Raw genomic sequence first — 11,761 nt, 5'->3', positions numbered from 1 at the left:
TAAGCACTTAGTAAATGTTTACGAATAAATGAGTGACAAAATACTCCCACTTCTGACTAGAAGTAGTGCTATTTTTCTCCAACTAGTTTAATTGGTAAAATCCATACAAATAAAACTTGAGTGCTAGCCTTTAGAGACCAATAAAATGAAATAAAAATACAAATTTGGGGCCAACACTGAGACTTAAGGAAAATTACCATAAAGTAACATTTCATGGGGGTTCATAGTTCAGATACTTATCATTGTTGACCGAACACACTTACTGAAGTCAATAGTCTTTTATTCAACATATTAAATGTGTTGTTTAACTCTGGTAACCACAGCTGTGACTTAGTTAACGATCTCAATAAATCCTACTTAAATCAGAGACAGGAAAAAATTATGCAAATGAATTCTTATCTGTTTTTCTGCCCAAGGCATATTTGATAACAGATAAAACATCTCCAAATAGTCTCTACTTAATAGTCAGGAAGCCATTTGAGGTTTTATTTGGATCAAAATCAAATACAAAGAAGAGGAGAAGCCTGCTATATTCACAAATGGTTTTATTTCAGAAAGAAATTACACATTTAAAAGGAGACATAGTTAAGAGCTTACTTTCACATATGGAAGTGAATCTAGGAAAGTCAACAGTTATTAATTTACAAAACCACATGATTAAAAAAGACAGTATTAGATAATGACAGATGGGCACGCCTTAGATTCATCAGCAAAATATCTTTTGTTTAAAAACAATAAGATATTGGTCCTTAAGACAGCTCTTTAGAAAGAAGTCTGTAGTTCCAAAGAACTTTAAAAATCAAACCAATCACACGGGTGTCCACATAGGCTGTCTCACACCCATATTCATGCAGAGGGCGGGGGCGGGCGGAGGGCGACCCACCCAACAATTATACCTTGCAGCTAGACAGGATGTCTTCCACTAATCTCTTGTAAACCCAGGCATCACCCTTAAGCCGCTGCCTCCTGATACCCACCACATCGGGTTTTTGAAGCTGGCACACTTCTAGTTCAAACTGCATTGTCACTTTACCAAAATCTGACTGTGTTTGACACTTCAGTGTATAGCTATGAAAAACAAGATAAGAAACCAGTTAGTAGGAGCACCATGAATATTCTGTATAATATAAGAGATTTCTAAGCCTCTAGGAGGCCAGTGGAGAAAATGAACCATTATTTCACATTAAGCAATCTATTACTGCTTATAGTTTCCAAATGACTTAGCTATACCTTAGTCATGGAGCATGACTGGTGTTTTTCCAGAAGCTGAACGAGGATCTTAAGAAAGAATAAAGATGAAAGGTTTTATCAGAATTGTCCCTTGTCCAAAGAAAAGGCCTTCTTTTATAGCTACTCATGCCATTCATGCTCAAGAAATCTTCTGGCCTTCGTTATGCATCTCCTTCAACAGTGTAATCTGTGAACATTAGGTCATTTCCACAATGTTCACAACAAAGAAAATTGCAGGGAAGATTAAGAATATTTTTTGTGTGTACCTCATCAGAAAATTCTGTCTTTCATATAAATAAAGCTGAAGCTACCAATCTGTCAGAAGGGCGTATGTTTTTGTGGTTTTTCTAATAGTGATAAGAGGTTATGATGGTTACACTTTATGGCAGAGTTGTAACAGAAAGCCCATGGAGATGGTATATTCCCATGGCTGAAACACGTGGTGAATATAACTATAACTGCAATATAACAACTCTGATGATGGAAGGGCCCAAGCCAAATGAAGCCTTAAACACATCTTAAGAAATAGATATGTTCCTGCAAAGTTAGATAAATTGATTCATGTAAATCAATTTTTTAATTAGTTTGCATGATATTTTAGATGTCTTACTAATCTCCAATAAATAATAAACAATAGAATCGATTTTAAATTTCATTTCCCTAAATATTTAGGGGCAGAGGATTAGGCAGTGTTCCACGGAAGTGTAGAGAAAATACTTGAATCTGTTACAAGGTTTCACAAAATACCATCCTTTTTCTTACTAATTTAGATCTGTGTTTGGGGTCCTGATCTCTTAAAACTGAGCAGTCATTATCAGAAATGCCAAGAGGAGTACCCTATAGTTAAGGTGCCTGATGGGAAGATGAAGTATAGAGCAATTCAGTCTATGGAAGAGAAAAACCAGTTCTTCTGGCTTGGAAAAGATCATAATGGAATATACCCGAGATTAGTAACATCACACCACTAAAAAACTTAAATTTTATTGCTCTGCTTTTTCACAAAGTACTTAAAAACAAACAGAAAAGTTAAAAAGGAAAAAAAAGGATCAAGGCAGAAACTTTGCAGTTGATCAGGAAGTTAGAAGAATAAATTATTGGTTAACAGCTAGTTGGTGATCAGAAAGAGAGATCATATGCTGAAGGAAAGATGATTGAAAGCTTTCTGATATAGATTTGGCTAGAGGTTCTGGAACCATCACCAAAGCCCAAGCGTGAAGAACAGGCCAGAGCTGAGTTATATGTGTGCTGATGACGCCTAAAGAGGAAAGCCAGGGTTCAAGTACGGAATGTTTGCCAACATTCAGAGATAATGAAAAATAAAATTATTTTTGCAAAAGATTGTTTCTTAAAATCTTACTCTACATTGAATATCCTAGTTAAATATTTTGTTATATCTATTAGTGGCTCTTTTTATCTGCCTCAATGATGAAATTTTAAAGAGACATAGTGAAAATGCTTAGAAATATGAACATCTTAGGTGATGAGAAGAGGTGTGGCTATTCAGACCATGAGATCACAGCCACGGAGGCTTTGCTGGCAGCTCACTCAACAGTCGGGAACAGTTCAGGTGAAATAATTTAATAAAGTGCTGAAAACCCAGTCCTGCCCAACAGCAAGTCATAAAGGAAAGGGTTCTGCATAAATCCTTAATTGGTTTGAGGTATCTCATAAATTTAGATTACAGTTTATAAATATTATTGAAAAGCAGAACATCAGAGGAAAATAGAGGACTGAAAAGAAAGCTGGAAGAAGTTCAGATTTTTTCCTATTTTGAAAAGTCTAACTTTGAAAGTGGTGACAATAAGGTGCTAGCTCACATAATACCAACGAGACTAAATTATGAACAATTACACTAGTATAAAAGCTTCTTTGATGAAAATGAGGTGGGAGAAATATGTTTTTAAAAGAGAAGAGAAGAATCAACACATGTCTTCTCAAAGTTCAAAAGACATCAAGCAATAAATGCAAAAGCCCCTAAGTATGCTTCTTACCCCTTTTGTATAAAGTCAACGTGCTTCTTTGGAAGAATAGACATTATTTCATTCAAGAGTTGATCTGGATTCACTAATCTGGTTGTAGTCACATTATAGTGAAGCTTAAAAAAGAAAAAGAAGAGGTAAGAAGTAAATCTTTACGTCAACACAAAGACCATCCTACCTAATTGAGAGATCCCAAACTCATTACAGTACCAGTTCAAAGGGAAACATTTCCAGAAAAATACGGAAACAATTTACAACCAACTCTGGGTAAGCTGAAGTAAGATGGCATTGAAGAGCTTGGAGAAATCATGTTCACTAGTAACTACATCCATATCATCCTTTTTAACCTTTCGTCCTCCTCTCCTACCAATCTTTTTAAAGAAATACATAAATATTAATTAACATGTCTGTTTGAGCTTTACTTGTTTCTCCCTTCCCATGCTATGCTGGAGATATTAATAGTCCTAAAATGTAAACTGTGGGAAATGAAACAAATGCCCTAGGAAATGTGGTTGGTATATATAAGCTGACCCTTGAACAATGCAGGGGTTAGGGGCACTGACCCTCTACGAAGTAAAAAATCCACATATAACTTTGGACTCCCCCAAAACTTAATAGTCTACTGCTGACCGAAAGCCTTACAGATATCATAAGTCAATTAACACGTGTTCTGTATATGTATTTTTTTGTTGTTGTTATTTTGTTTTGTTTTTGTTTTTTAGAAAGAGATAGGGCGTGTGAGCAGAGGTCTGGGGGGAGAAGGGGTAGAGGGAGAGGGACGGAGAGAATCCCAGGCTGGCTCCATGCTCAGCCTGACATAGGGCTCAATCTCACAACCCCTGAAATCATGACCTGAGCTGAAATAAAGAGTTGGACACTTAACCGACTGAGTCACCCAGGCAATAAAGTAAGCTAGAGAAAAGAAAATGTTATTAAGGGGTGCCTGGGTGGCTCAGTTGTTAAGCGTCTGCCTTTGGCCAAGGCGTGATCCCAGGGTCATGGGATCGAGCCCCGCATCGGTCTTCCTGCTCCACTGGGAGCCTGCTTCTTCCTCTCCCACTCCCCCTGCTTGTGTTCCCTCTCTCGCTGGCTGTCTCTCTCTCTGTCAAAATAAATAAATAAAATCTTAAAAAAAAAAAAAGAAAAGAAAATGTTATAAAGAAAATAATAAGGAAGAGAAAATACATTTATAGTACTGTACTATATTTATCAATACTGTAAGTTTACAGTTTATAAGATGAATCATTTATCACCTGTCTGTTACTACCTGCACCAATAGTCTTACATGACACAAAACACTATAGATATTATATGTATTACTAACACTAGATACCAAAAGGAAAAGATAATGTGAAAAAGAAAGTTATATTTATTTACAGGTATAGTGATTCACGCATTGATAAAAAGCAGCAGCAATAGGAGAGCTGCATGGTAGCTTAGTGTAATCAATATGATTGCTTCACAGTAGCTTAGCCTATACACTAATGAATGGTTGTAAAATTTTTATGGGATACAGTAATACAGTCATAATCATAATACAGTATTAGAAACATTGTTATGTATTTTTTTAAACACCTGCTGGTGATGATAGGCTGATAAGCAGTTTCTCCAATCACAAGAGAAGCATACCATACAGTAACATAATTCTTTGAAAGCAAAGTTATACAACAGTAAGAAAACTAACACTAAGAAAACTAACACATTATTAATTTTATATTAAATATCACTCACCTTATGTCTAAGTAAAGATAGACAATCCACTTCTGTGAGTCTTGAACACAATGCTCTACACGATGAATACTTAGGTAATGATGATGACACAAAAATGTCTCAGGATTCCTGTACAGCTATTAGATGTTCACGTGAAGACACACACATACACAATAGGGGAGTTTATTAACTGTACGACATGATGATTGTTCACTGTTCATTAAGTGAAAATGGATCATCATAAAGGTCTTCATCCTCATCTTCATGTTGAGTAGGCTGAGACGGAGGAGGAGGAGGAAGAGGAAGGGTTGGTCTTGCTGTCTCAGGGGTGGCAGAGGTGGAAGAGGTAGAAGGGGAGGCAGGAGGGGTAAGCACTCTTGGTGGAACTTTATGGAAATACATCCTAATTTCTGCCTGACTTGACGCTTTTCATTTTGCTAAAAATGTTTCTATACGGTACCAATCCTCCTTCTACTGTTTGCTTTAGTTTCAGTGCTCATTTCATAAAAGGGTCCACGTCATAAAAGAATCAAAAGTAGTCCTGAATAATGGAAACCCTTCTGCCAGACTGCACAATGTCAATTTGTTTTCTGGCACTGCTTCTTCTACATCTTCCTCCTCATTATCTAGCACTGGTTCAGAAGCACTTATCTCCACCAGCTTATCTTCCGTTCATTCTTCTGGTGTGGTGTCTATCAGCTCCTGAATTCCTCCAAGACCCATATCTTGAAACCCTCCCCACACACACCTTATTTATTTTTTTTTTTTTGGCATATCCATAAACTCTTTCATGATTTCCTTGCTCGGCTTTGTCGTAAATCCTGTGAAGTCATGCACAACATGTGGACAGTTTTCTCCAGCAGAAATTTATTGTTTCAGGCTTGAGGGCTTTCACGACTTTTTCTGTTACAACAATGGCATCTTCAATGATGTAATCCTTCTAGACTTTCATGACGTTCTCTTCCACAACACTGACAATCCTTTCCAGAGAGTACTGGGGGTAATGAGCCTTAAAGGTCCTTATGACCCCCTTTTCTTGAGGCTGAATTAGAGACATTGTGTTTGGGGACAAGCGGACCACTTTGACACCTTCATTGTTGAACTCTTGGGGTTCTGGGTGACCCAGCAGCATTGTCCAATATTAAAAGAACTTTAAAAGGCAGTCTTTTACTGGCAAGGTACTTCTTGACTTCAGGGACAAAGCACTGATGGAATCAATCCAGAAAAAGGATTCTCGTTGTCCAGACCTTCTTGTACAACCAAAAGACTGGCAGCTGATGGTCATCTTTTCCCTTCCAGACTCAGGAGTTAGCAGCTACATAAGCAAGGGCAGCACTGATCATAACCCCAACTGCATTACATGAAAAAATACAGCTAGCCTATCCCTCCCTGCCTTAAATGCTGGTGCTTGTGTTTCTTCCTTACTAATAGATGTCTTTTGTGGCATTTCCCCCCCCCCAGAATAGGGTATTCTTGTCTGCCTTAAAAACCAGTTCAGGAAGATACCGTTTTTCCTCAATGATTTTCTTAATGACATCTGGGAACCAGTATCCACTGCCTCTTGGTCCGCAGAAGTTGCTTCTCCTGTGATCTTGACCTTTTTTAAACCAAACCTCTTTCTAAAATTATCAAACCATCCTTTGCTGGCATTAAATTCTCCAACTTTAGATACTTCACCTTTTGCTTTAAGTTGTCATAATATGACTTCATCTTTTTTCAAATCATATGAAAGTTTATAGGTATGCCTTTCTATGCCTTTCAATCCTGCACCTACATAAAAGTTGCATTTTCAATATGAGATTTAAAAAGGAAAGCATTTTGCAAAAAGTGCAAGGTTTTTGTGCCTGTTGGCATAGCTGCAGCAAGGACTTCACGAATTTCTTTTTTTCAAAAAACAAACAAACAAACAAACAATGGTCCTTTTACTGCATTTATTTATCTTGAAATGGTGGGCGACTGTAGCTGCAGACCTCAATCTATGGTATATATCAAGCAATTCAACTTTTTCTTGTAATGTCATGACTTCTCTGTGCTTCTTGGGGGCACTTCCAGCATCTCTAGTGGCACTTCATAGGGTCCCCTAGTGTTATTCAAGATTTATGGCATTGCACGAAACATGATGAAAAATACGCAAGAACCATGAGAGATCATTTTTTACTGTGATATGCAACTTGCTGAAAAGACGAACGGCTCACATGGAGATGATCAGCATCACATGGTGTTTTTCATGGGATTTTATTTAACTTTATTTTTAGATTTTATTTATTTATCTGAGAAAGAGAGAGAGCACGAGCAGGGGGAGGGGCCGAGGGAGAGGGACAAGCAGACTCCCTGAGCAGAGCCCGATGCAGCACTCAATCCCAGGACCCCAAGATCACGACCTGAGCCAAAATCAAGAGACGGACACTTAATCCACTGAGTCACCCAGGCACCCCACATCACACGTGTTTTTAAGCAGATACTCGCAACACAAGCTCACCGCAAGAGCAGCAGAAGATAGCTACAAAATTATTACAGTGGTACGGCATGTATTACAGTCAATTTTAGGCTGTTATAATACTGCATCTTTAAGTTTGTTCACCCTTCAACTGTGAATGGTGCTATGTACAGTATATTTGTGTGCATAAGTTTTGATAAAATTTAATTTTTTATAATATATTTGTTTATATCTTATGGTAGTAAATGATCAAATAGACTAATATCTACATATATCTTATGCATTCATGACATCTTTTTCTTAATTTTTTTGATATTTCTAGGCTATGTGGTTTTTTGGTGTTTCCAAACTGTCATAACCCCCCCAAATTTTCCTAAAGTATTTGTTGAAAAAAATATACATATAAGTGACCCACACTGTTCAAACCCATGTTGTTCAATGGGTCAACTGTATTTTTATTTTAGTATTTATATATTTGTTCCAATCTGGGATTTAGAAAAACATAATTAGCAAAACTAATAATATACAGTTTCTTTAAAAATAAATTTAAGGGGTGCCTGGGTGACTCGGTTGAGCATCAGACTCTTGATTTTGGCTCAGGTCACGATCTCAAGGTTGTGAGATCGAGCCCCAGGCCAGGCTCCAGGCTCAGTGGGGAGTCTGACTGAAAATTCTCTCTCTCTCCTTTCTCTCTCCCTGTGCCCTTCCCCCCACTCACACACACATGTGCTCTCTCTACAATAAGTAAGTCTTTAAAAAAACAATAAAAAAATAAAAATAAACTCAAGTTTTAAAAAGTTAGCCATCTAGAGCGCCTGGGTGGCTCAGTCATTAAGTGTCTGCCTTTGGCTCAGGTCATGATCCCAGCGTTTTGGGATCGAGCCCCGCATCAGGCTCCCTGCTCAGCGGGAAGCCTGCTTCTCCCTCTTCCACTCCCCCTGCTTGTGTTCCCTTTCTCCGCTGCCTCTCTCTCTGTCAAATAAATAAATAAAATCTTAAAAAAAAAAAAAAGTTAGCCATCTGGATTGTGCTGATAGTTTCACAGGTGTTTATATAATGCCAAAGTATACTAATCATGCATTTTCAATATGTACAGTTTACTTATGTCAATTATACCTCTATAAACTGTTTTTTTTTAAAGAGTCAATATAAAGAAAATGCCAGATAAATAACAGTGCAGATGATACGCCGTTATGAAGGTGAGTTAAATGACTGGAGTTTAGGGACCTAGCTTCAAGTTATAAAAGCTAATGACAGGATCCTCTGTCTGCTGGGTCCCCATCCAGGGCTGTTTCACCAAACTAAATTGGTTTTGTCACGATAATAAGTAGAACACTTCCAAATCACAATTTTAGTGATTCCTTTTGTAAAATAAAGAATTAATCCTAATTTATCTATTAAAATTTCAGATTTTTACATATTGCTTCCTACAAGAGGGCTTAACTACATATGATTTGCTATATTAACAACCTAAGGTGTTTTTTGTACCATCCTTTTAAATTTTCTGTAAGTTTATAATTTTTTAATATAAGAGATAGGGAGGAAAAAATGAAACTAATTTCCTAAAGCAAGCTCTGAAGTTCTGCAAAAACTTAAAGCATTATAAACGGTTAAAGATCCAAAGTTAGGTCAAGTTTCCAATGTTAGGTGTGTGCTAATTAGGACTGTGGTTCTGCTCCATTGGGGTTAAAATGCTCAATATGGATAGAAACAATGCTACTCAACACTGGAACACCTTATGTAATAGAGCATTTCCTGCGCACCTCACAGAGACGGCTTTTTTTTTTCCCCCATACATCCCAGCTCTGAGAAGCTGCTGGGGTAGAAATTACCTCCAGTTTTTACAGTTAATGAAATTGAGGCAGTCAAGGATAAAATGACTTTTATCCAAGCTACATAGTACAAAGCTGAGGCTAGAACCTTGGTCTTCTCATTCCCAACCTATGTCTTGGAAGTATTAGGGAATACCTGGGAAGCCAATGAATACAGCAGTTCCCATTGGAAAATGCATTCAGGCTCCAAGCAATTTACACAGGGGAACACTTGTAGGATATTATCCATCAGTATTCGATAACTGCTTAGCTTCTCAGTAATGTATATGATTAGACATGTTTCCTTAATTTTCCTTATCTAATGTTTTTCAGAGAAATGACAGTATGGTTTTCTTAATCCCAATATCAGGGTTTGAAATATTTCATAACTGTCTCCATCTAGAGAAATCTTAGAACAAAAGGACAAAATATACCTACTACATAGTCATGTGCAAAACTTCTCAGTGCATTATACAAGTTCAACAAGTCAACAAATATTAATGGAGAAGTCCTATCTTCTTCCACTTTAAAACAGGACATAAACGAACTTTCTCCCCTGAAACACACTTCTGCCCAACAGTTCAACATTTTCCTTCCCCAAACCTGTCCAGATTTGCTCCCAATGAGAGTCTCAGTACAAAAACTAAACACAGACCCACTCTCCAAACCATAGGAACACTGCCATCTTCTCTGGCCTCATCTGAGCCCCACACCTCTTGGAAGATGTTTTTATCACAGCCCAGAGCAACATCCTTGCCTATCTTCACTGCCACTCTACGAGATCCTCAATGATATGCGCTGTGTCTTATTCATACCTTTACCTCTTACTTCCCCAAACAAACATGTCATTCATTAGATGTCTGAGGGAATGCTGAGAGAATCTGAGACAGTAAAAAGTATTTTATACCCACTAATAACTTCTTTTTCCTTTCCTTTACAAATTGAACATATTGTCCACACCACTAACACATTAAGCCTTTTAAAGCATAATAGGACTATCAAATAAGGTCCAAATCTCTTAGGCCTGTGAGGACCTCTTGGTCTACCTTCCCAGTCTGCTACTCACTATTTTCTTCACATACACCACATTCAAAGTTCAAATTCACTTCCCATGCATTCAAATATTTTGTGAGGGCCTACAAAGGTATCCATGTGTCAGGGGCTCTCCTACATGCCAGAGATACAATAATTAAGCTCAAGTCCCCATCCTTGAGGCAGCTCTCAGTTCCTCATATATGCCCCATGTTTTCCCACCTCCATGTTGCCTCCGTGATTAATCACTCTGAGTATTTTAATTATAGTTATTTGCTAGTTGAAAGGAGAAAGTATATATAATTTACTCTGCATTCTCAAAGCCCATTGCATCAAAATGAATAAAATAAATAATCAATTAATTCATTCAGTACTTCTCTTGGGGGAGGGGGAAGTCCACTTAGCAGTCAGCTTCAGAAATCCATGTTAAAGAATTCCAGTCCACTTACCTTTAGTCTTCTTGGGCCATCTTTGGCAGAGCCCTTCCTCTTGCTCCTAGTAAGCACAGTGATAACCTTATCCAATCCCCTTTCAAGGCTCCCAAACACTTTGGTTCCTTTTCTCTTTGGAGTATCCTCTACATGTGCTTGGTTGAGATCCAGTTCCACTGAGCGACATCTTAAAAAAAACCCAAAACCCCATGAGTAAAGCTGGCCATCCTGCCAGTTGGGGCCCTCACAGGCCACTTGAGCATGCCAAGGCTGGACCACCTCACTGCCCAGGGAGCACAAAAGCCATCTCCCACTGGAACGTAGTCATCACTTCTCCCTCGGCCAAATGCCACTTGGCAAAACTATTTTTCCCTTAGTTTTTTTTTAAAAAGTCAATATAGAGAAAAGTTGAATGAATAGTACAGCGAACACCCATATATCATCTTAGATTCAACAGTTGTTAATATTTTGCCATATTTGCTTTCTCTACGTATATAGGTAAGTAAATACATTAAGTACATGTGCATCTTTGCTGAACCATCTGAAAGTAACCTGCCTGAAGAGATCATGAGACTTCACTCTGAAACACTTCAGCACAAATAGCCAATGAATAAGGACCTTTTCTACATTACCAAAATACCAACATGACATCAAGAAAATTAATAATAATGCCATAGTATTGTCTAATATTTAGTTCACAGTCTAATTTTCCCAATTGTCCTCAAAATGGATCCTGCTTAAAAAAATAGCTATAAAAGACAAGGAAGGGTCACCAATACTGCAGAACCGTCCATACAAGAGAATGAGTTTTCTTTGAAACACCTGTTAGTATCTTTACTATTGGAGCAACTGCTATCTGTTAGTGGATGTCTATATTCTACTGGCAGAAGCATAGGAAGAGATGGGCCTCAGAATGGGTACTAGGGGGGGTGCCTGGGTGGCGCAGTTGTTAAGCGTCTGCCTTTGGCTGAGGGCGTTATCCCAGCGTTCTGGGATCGAGCCCCGCATCAGGCTCCTCCGCTGGGAGCCTGCTTCTTCTTCTCCCACTCCCCCTGCTTGTGTTCCCTCTCTCGCTGGCTGTCTCTCTCTGTCAAATAAATAAATAAAAGCTTAAAAAAAAAAAAAAAAAAA

General features: G+C 38.0%; 1 protein-coding gene across 1 annotated transcript in view; it reads right to left on the bottom strand.

The window, feature by feature from the left end:
* Window positions 1–534: 534 nt before the first annotated feature.
* MELK (maternal embryonic leucine zipper kinase) overlaps window positions 535–11,761 on the bottom strand; it is a 75,724-nt gene continuing 64,497 nt past the window's right edge. Inside the window, exons 15-17 of the mRNA XM_008707829.2 lie at window positions 10,649–10,817; window positions 3,222–3,325; window positions 535–1,068 (exon numbers count right to left, since the gene is read on the bottom strand). Of these exons, the coding sequence (XP_008706051.2) occupies window positions 891–1,068; window positions 3,222–3,325; window positions 10,649–10,817 (451 nt within the window). The 3' untranslated portion in view covers window positions 535–890. The remainder of the gene's footprint in view (window positions 1,069–3,221; window positions 3,326–10,648; window positions 10,818–11,761) is intronic.

The sequence above is a fragment of the Ursus maritimus genome, unplaced genomic scaffold, assembly GCF_017311325.1.
Source record: "Ursus maritimus isolate PB19 unplaced genomic scaffold, ASM1731132v1 scaffold_17, whole genome shotgun sequence".
Taxonomy (NCBI): domain Eukaryota; kingdom Metazoa; phylum Chordata; class Mammalia; order Carnivora; family Ursidae; genus Ursus; species Ursus maritimus.
The sequence above is the reverse complement of the archived record's forward strand: the minus strand, read 5'-3'. Positions and strand labels throughout refer to the sequence as shown.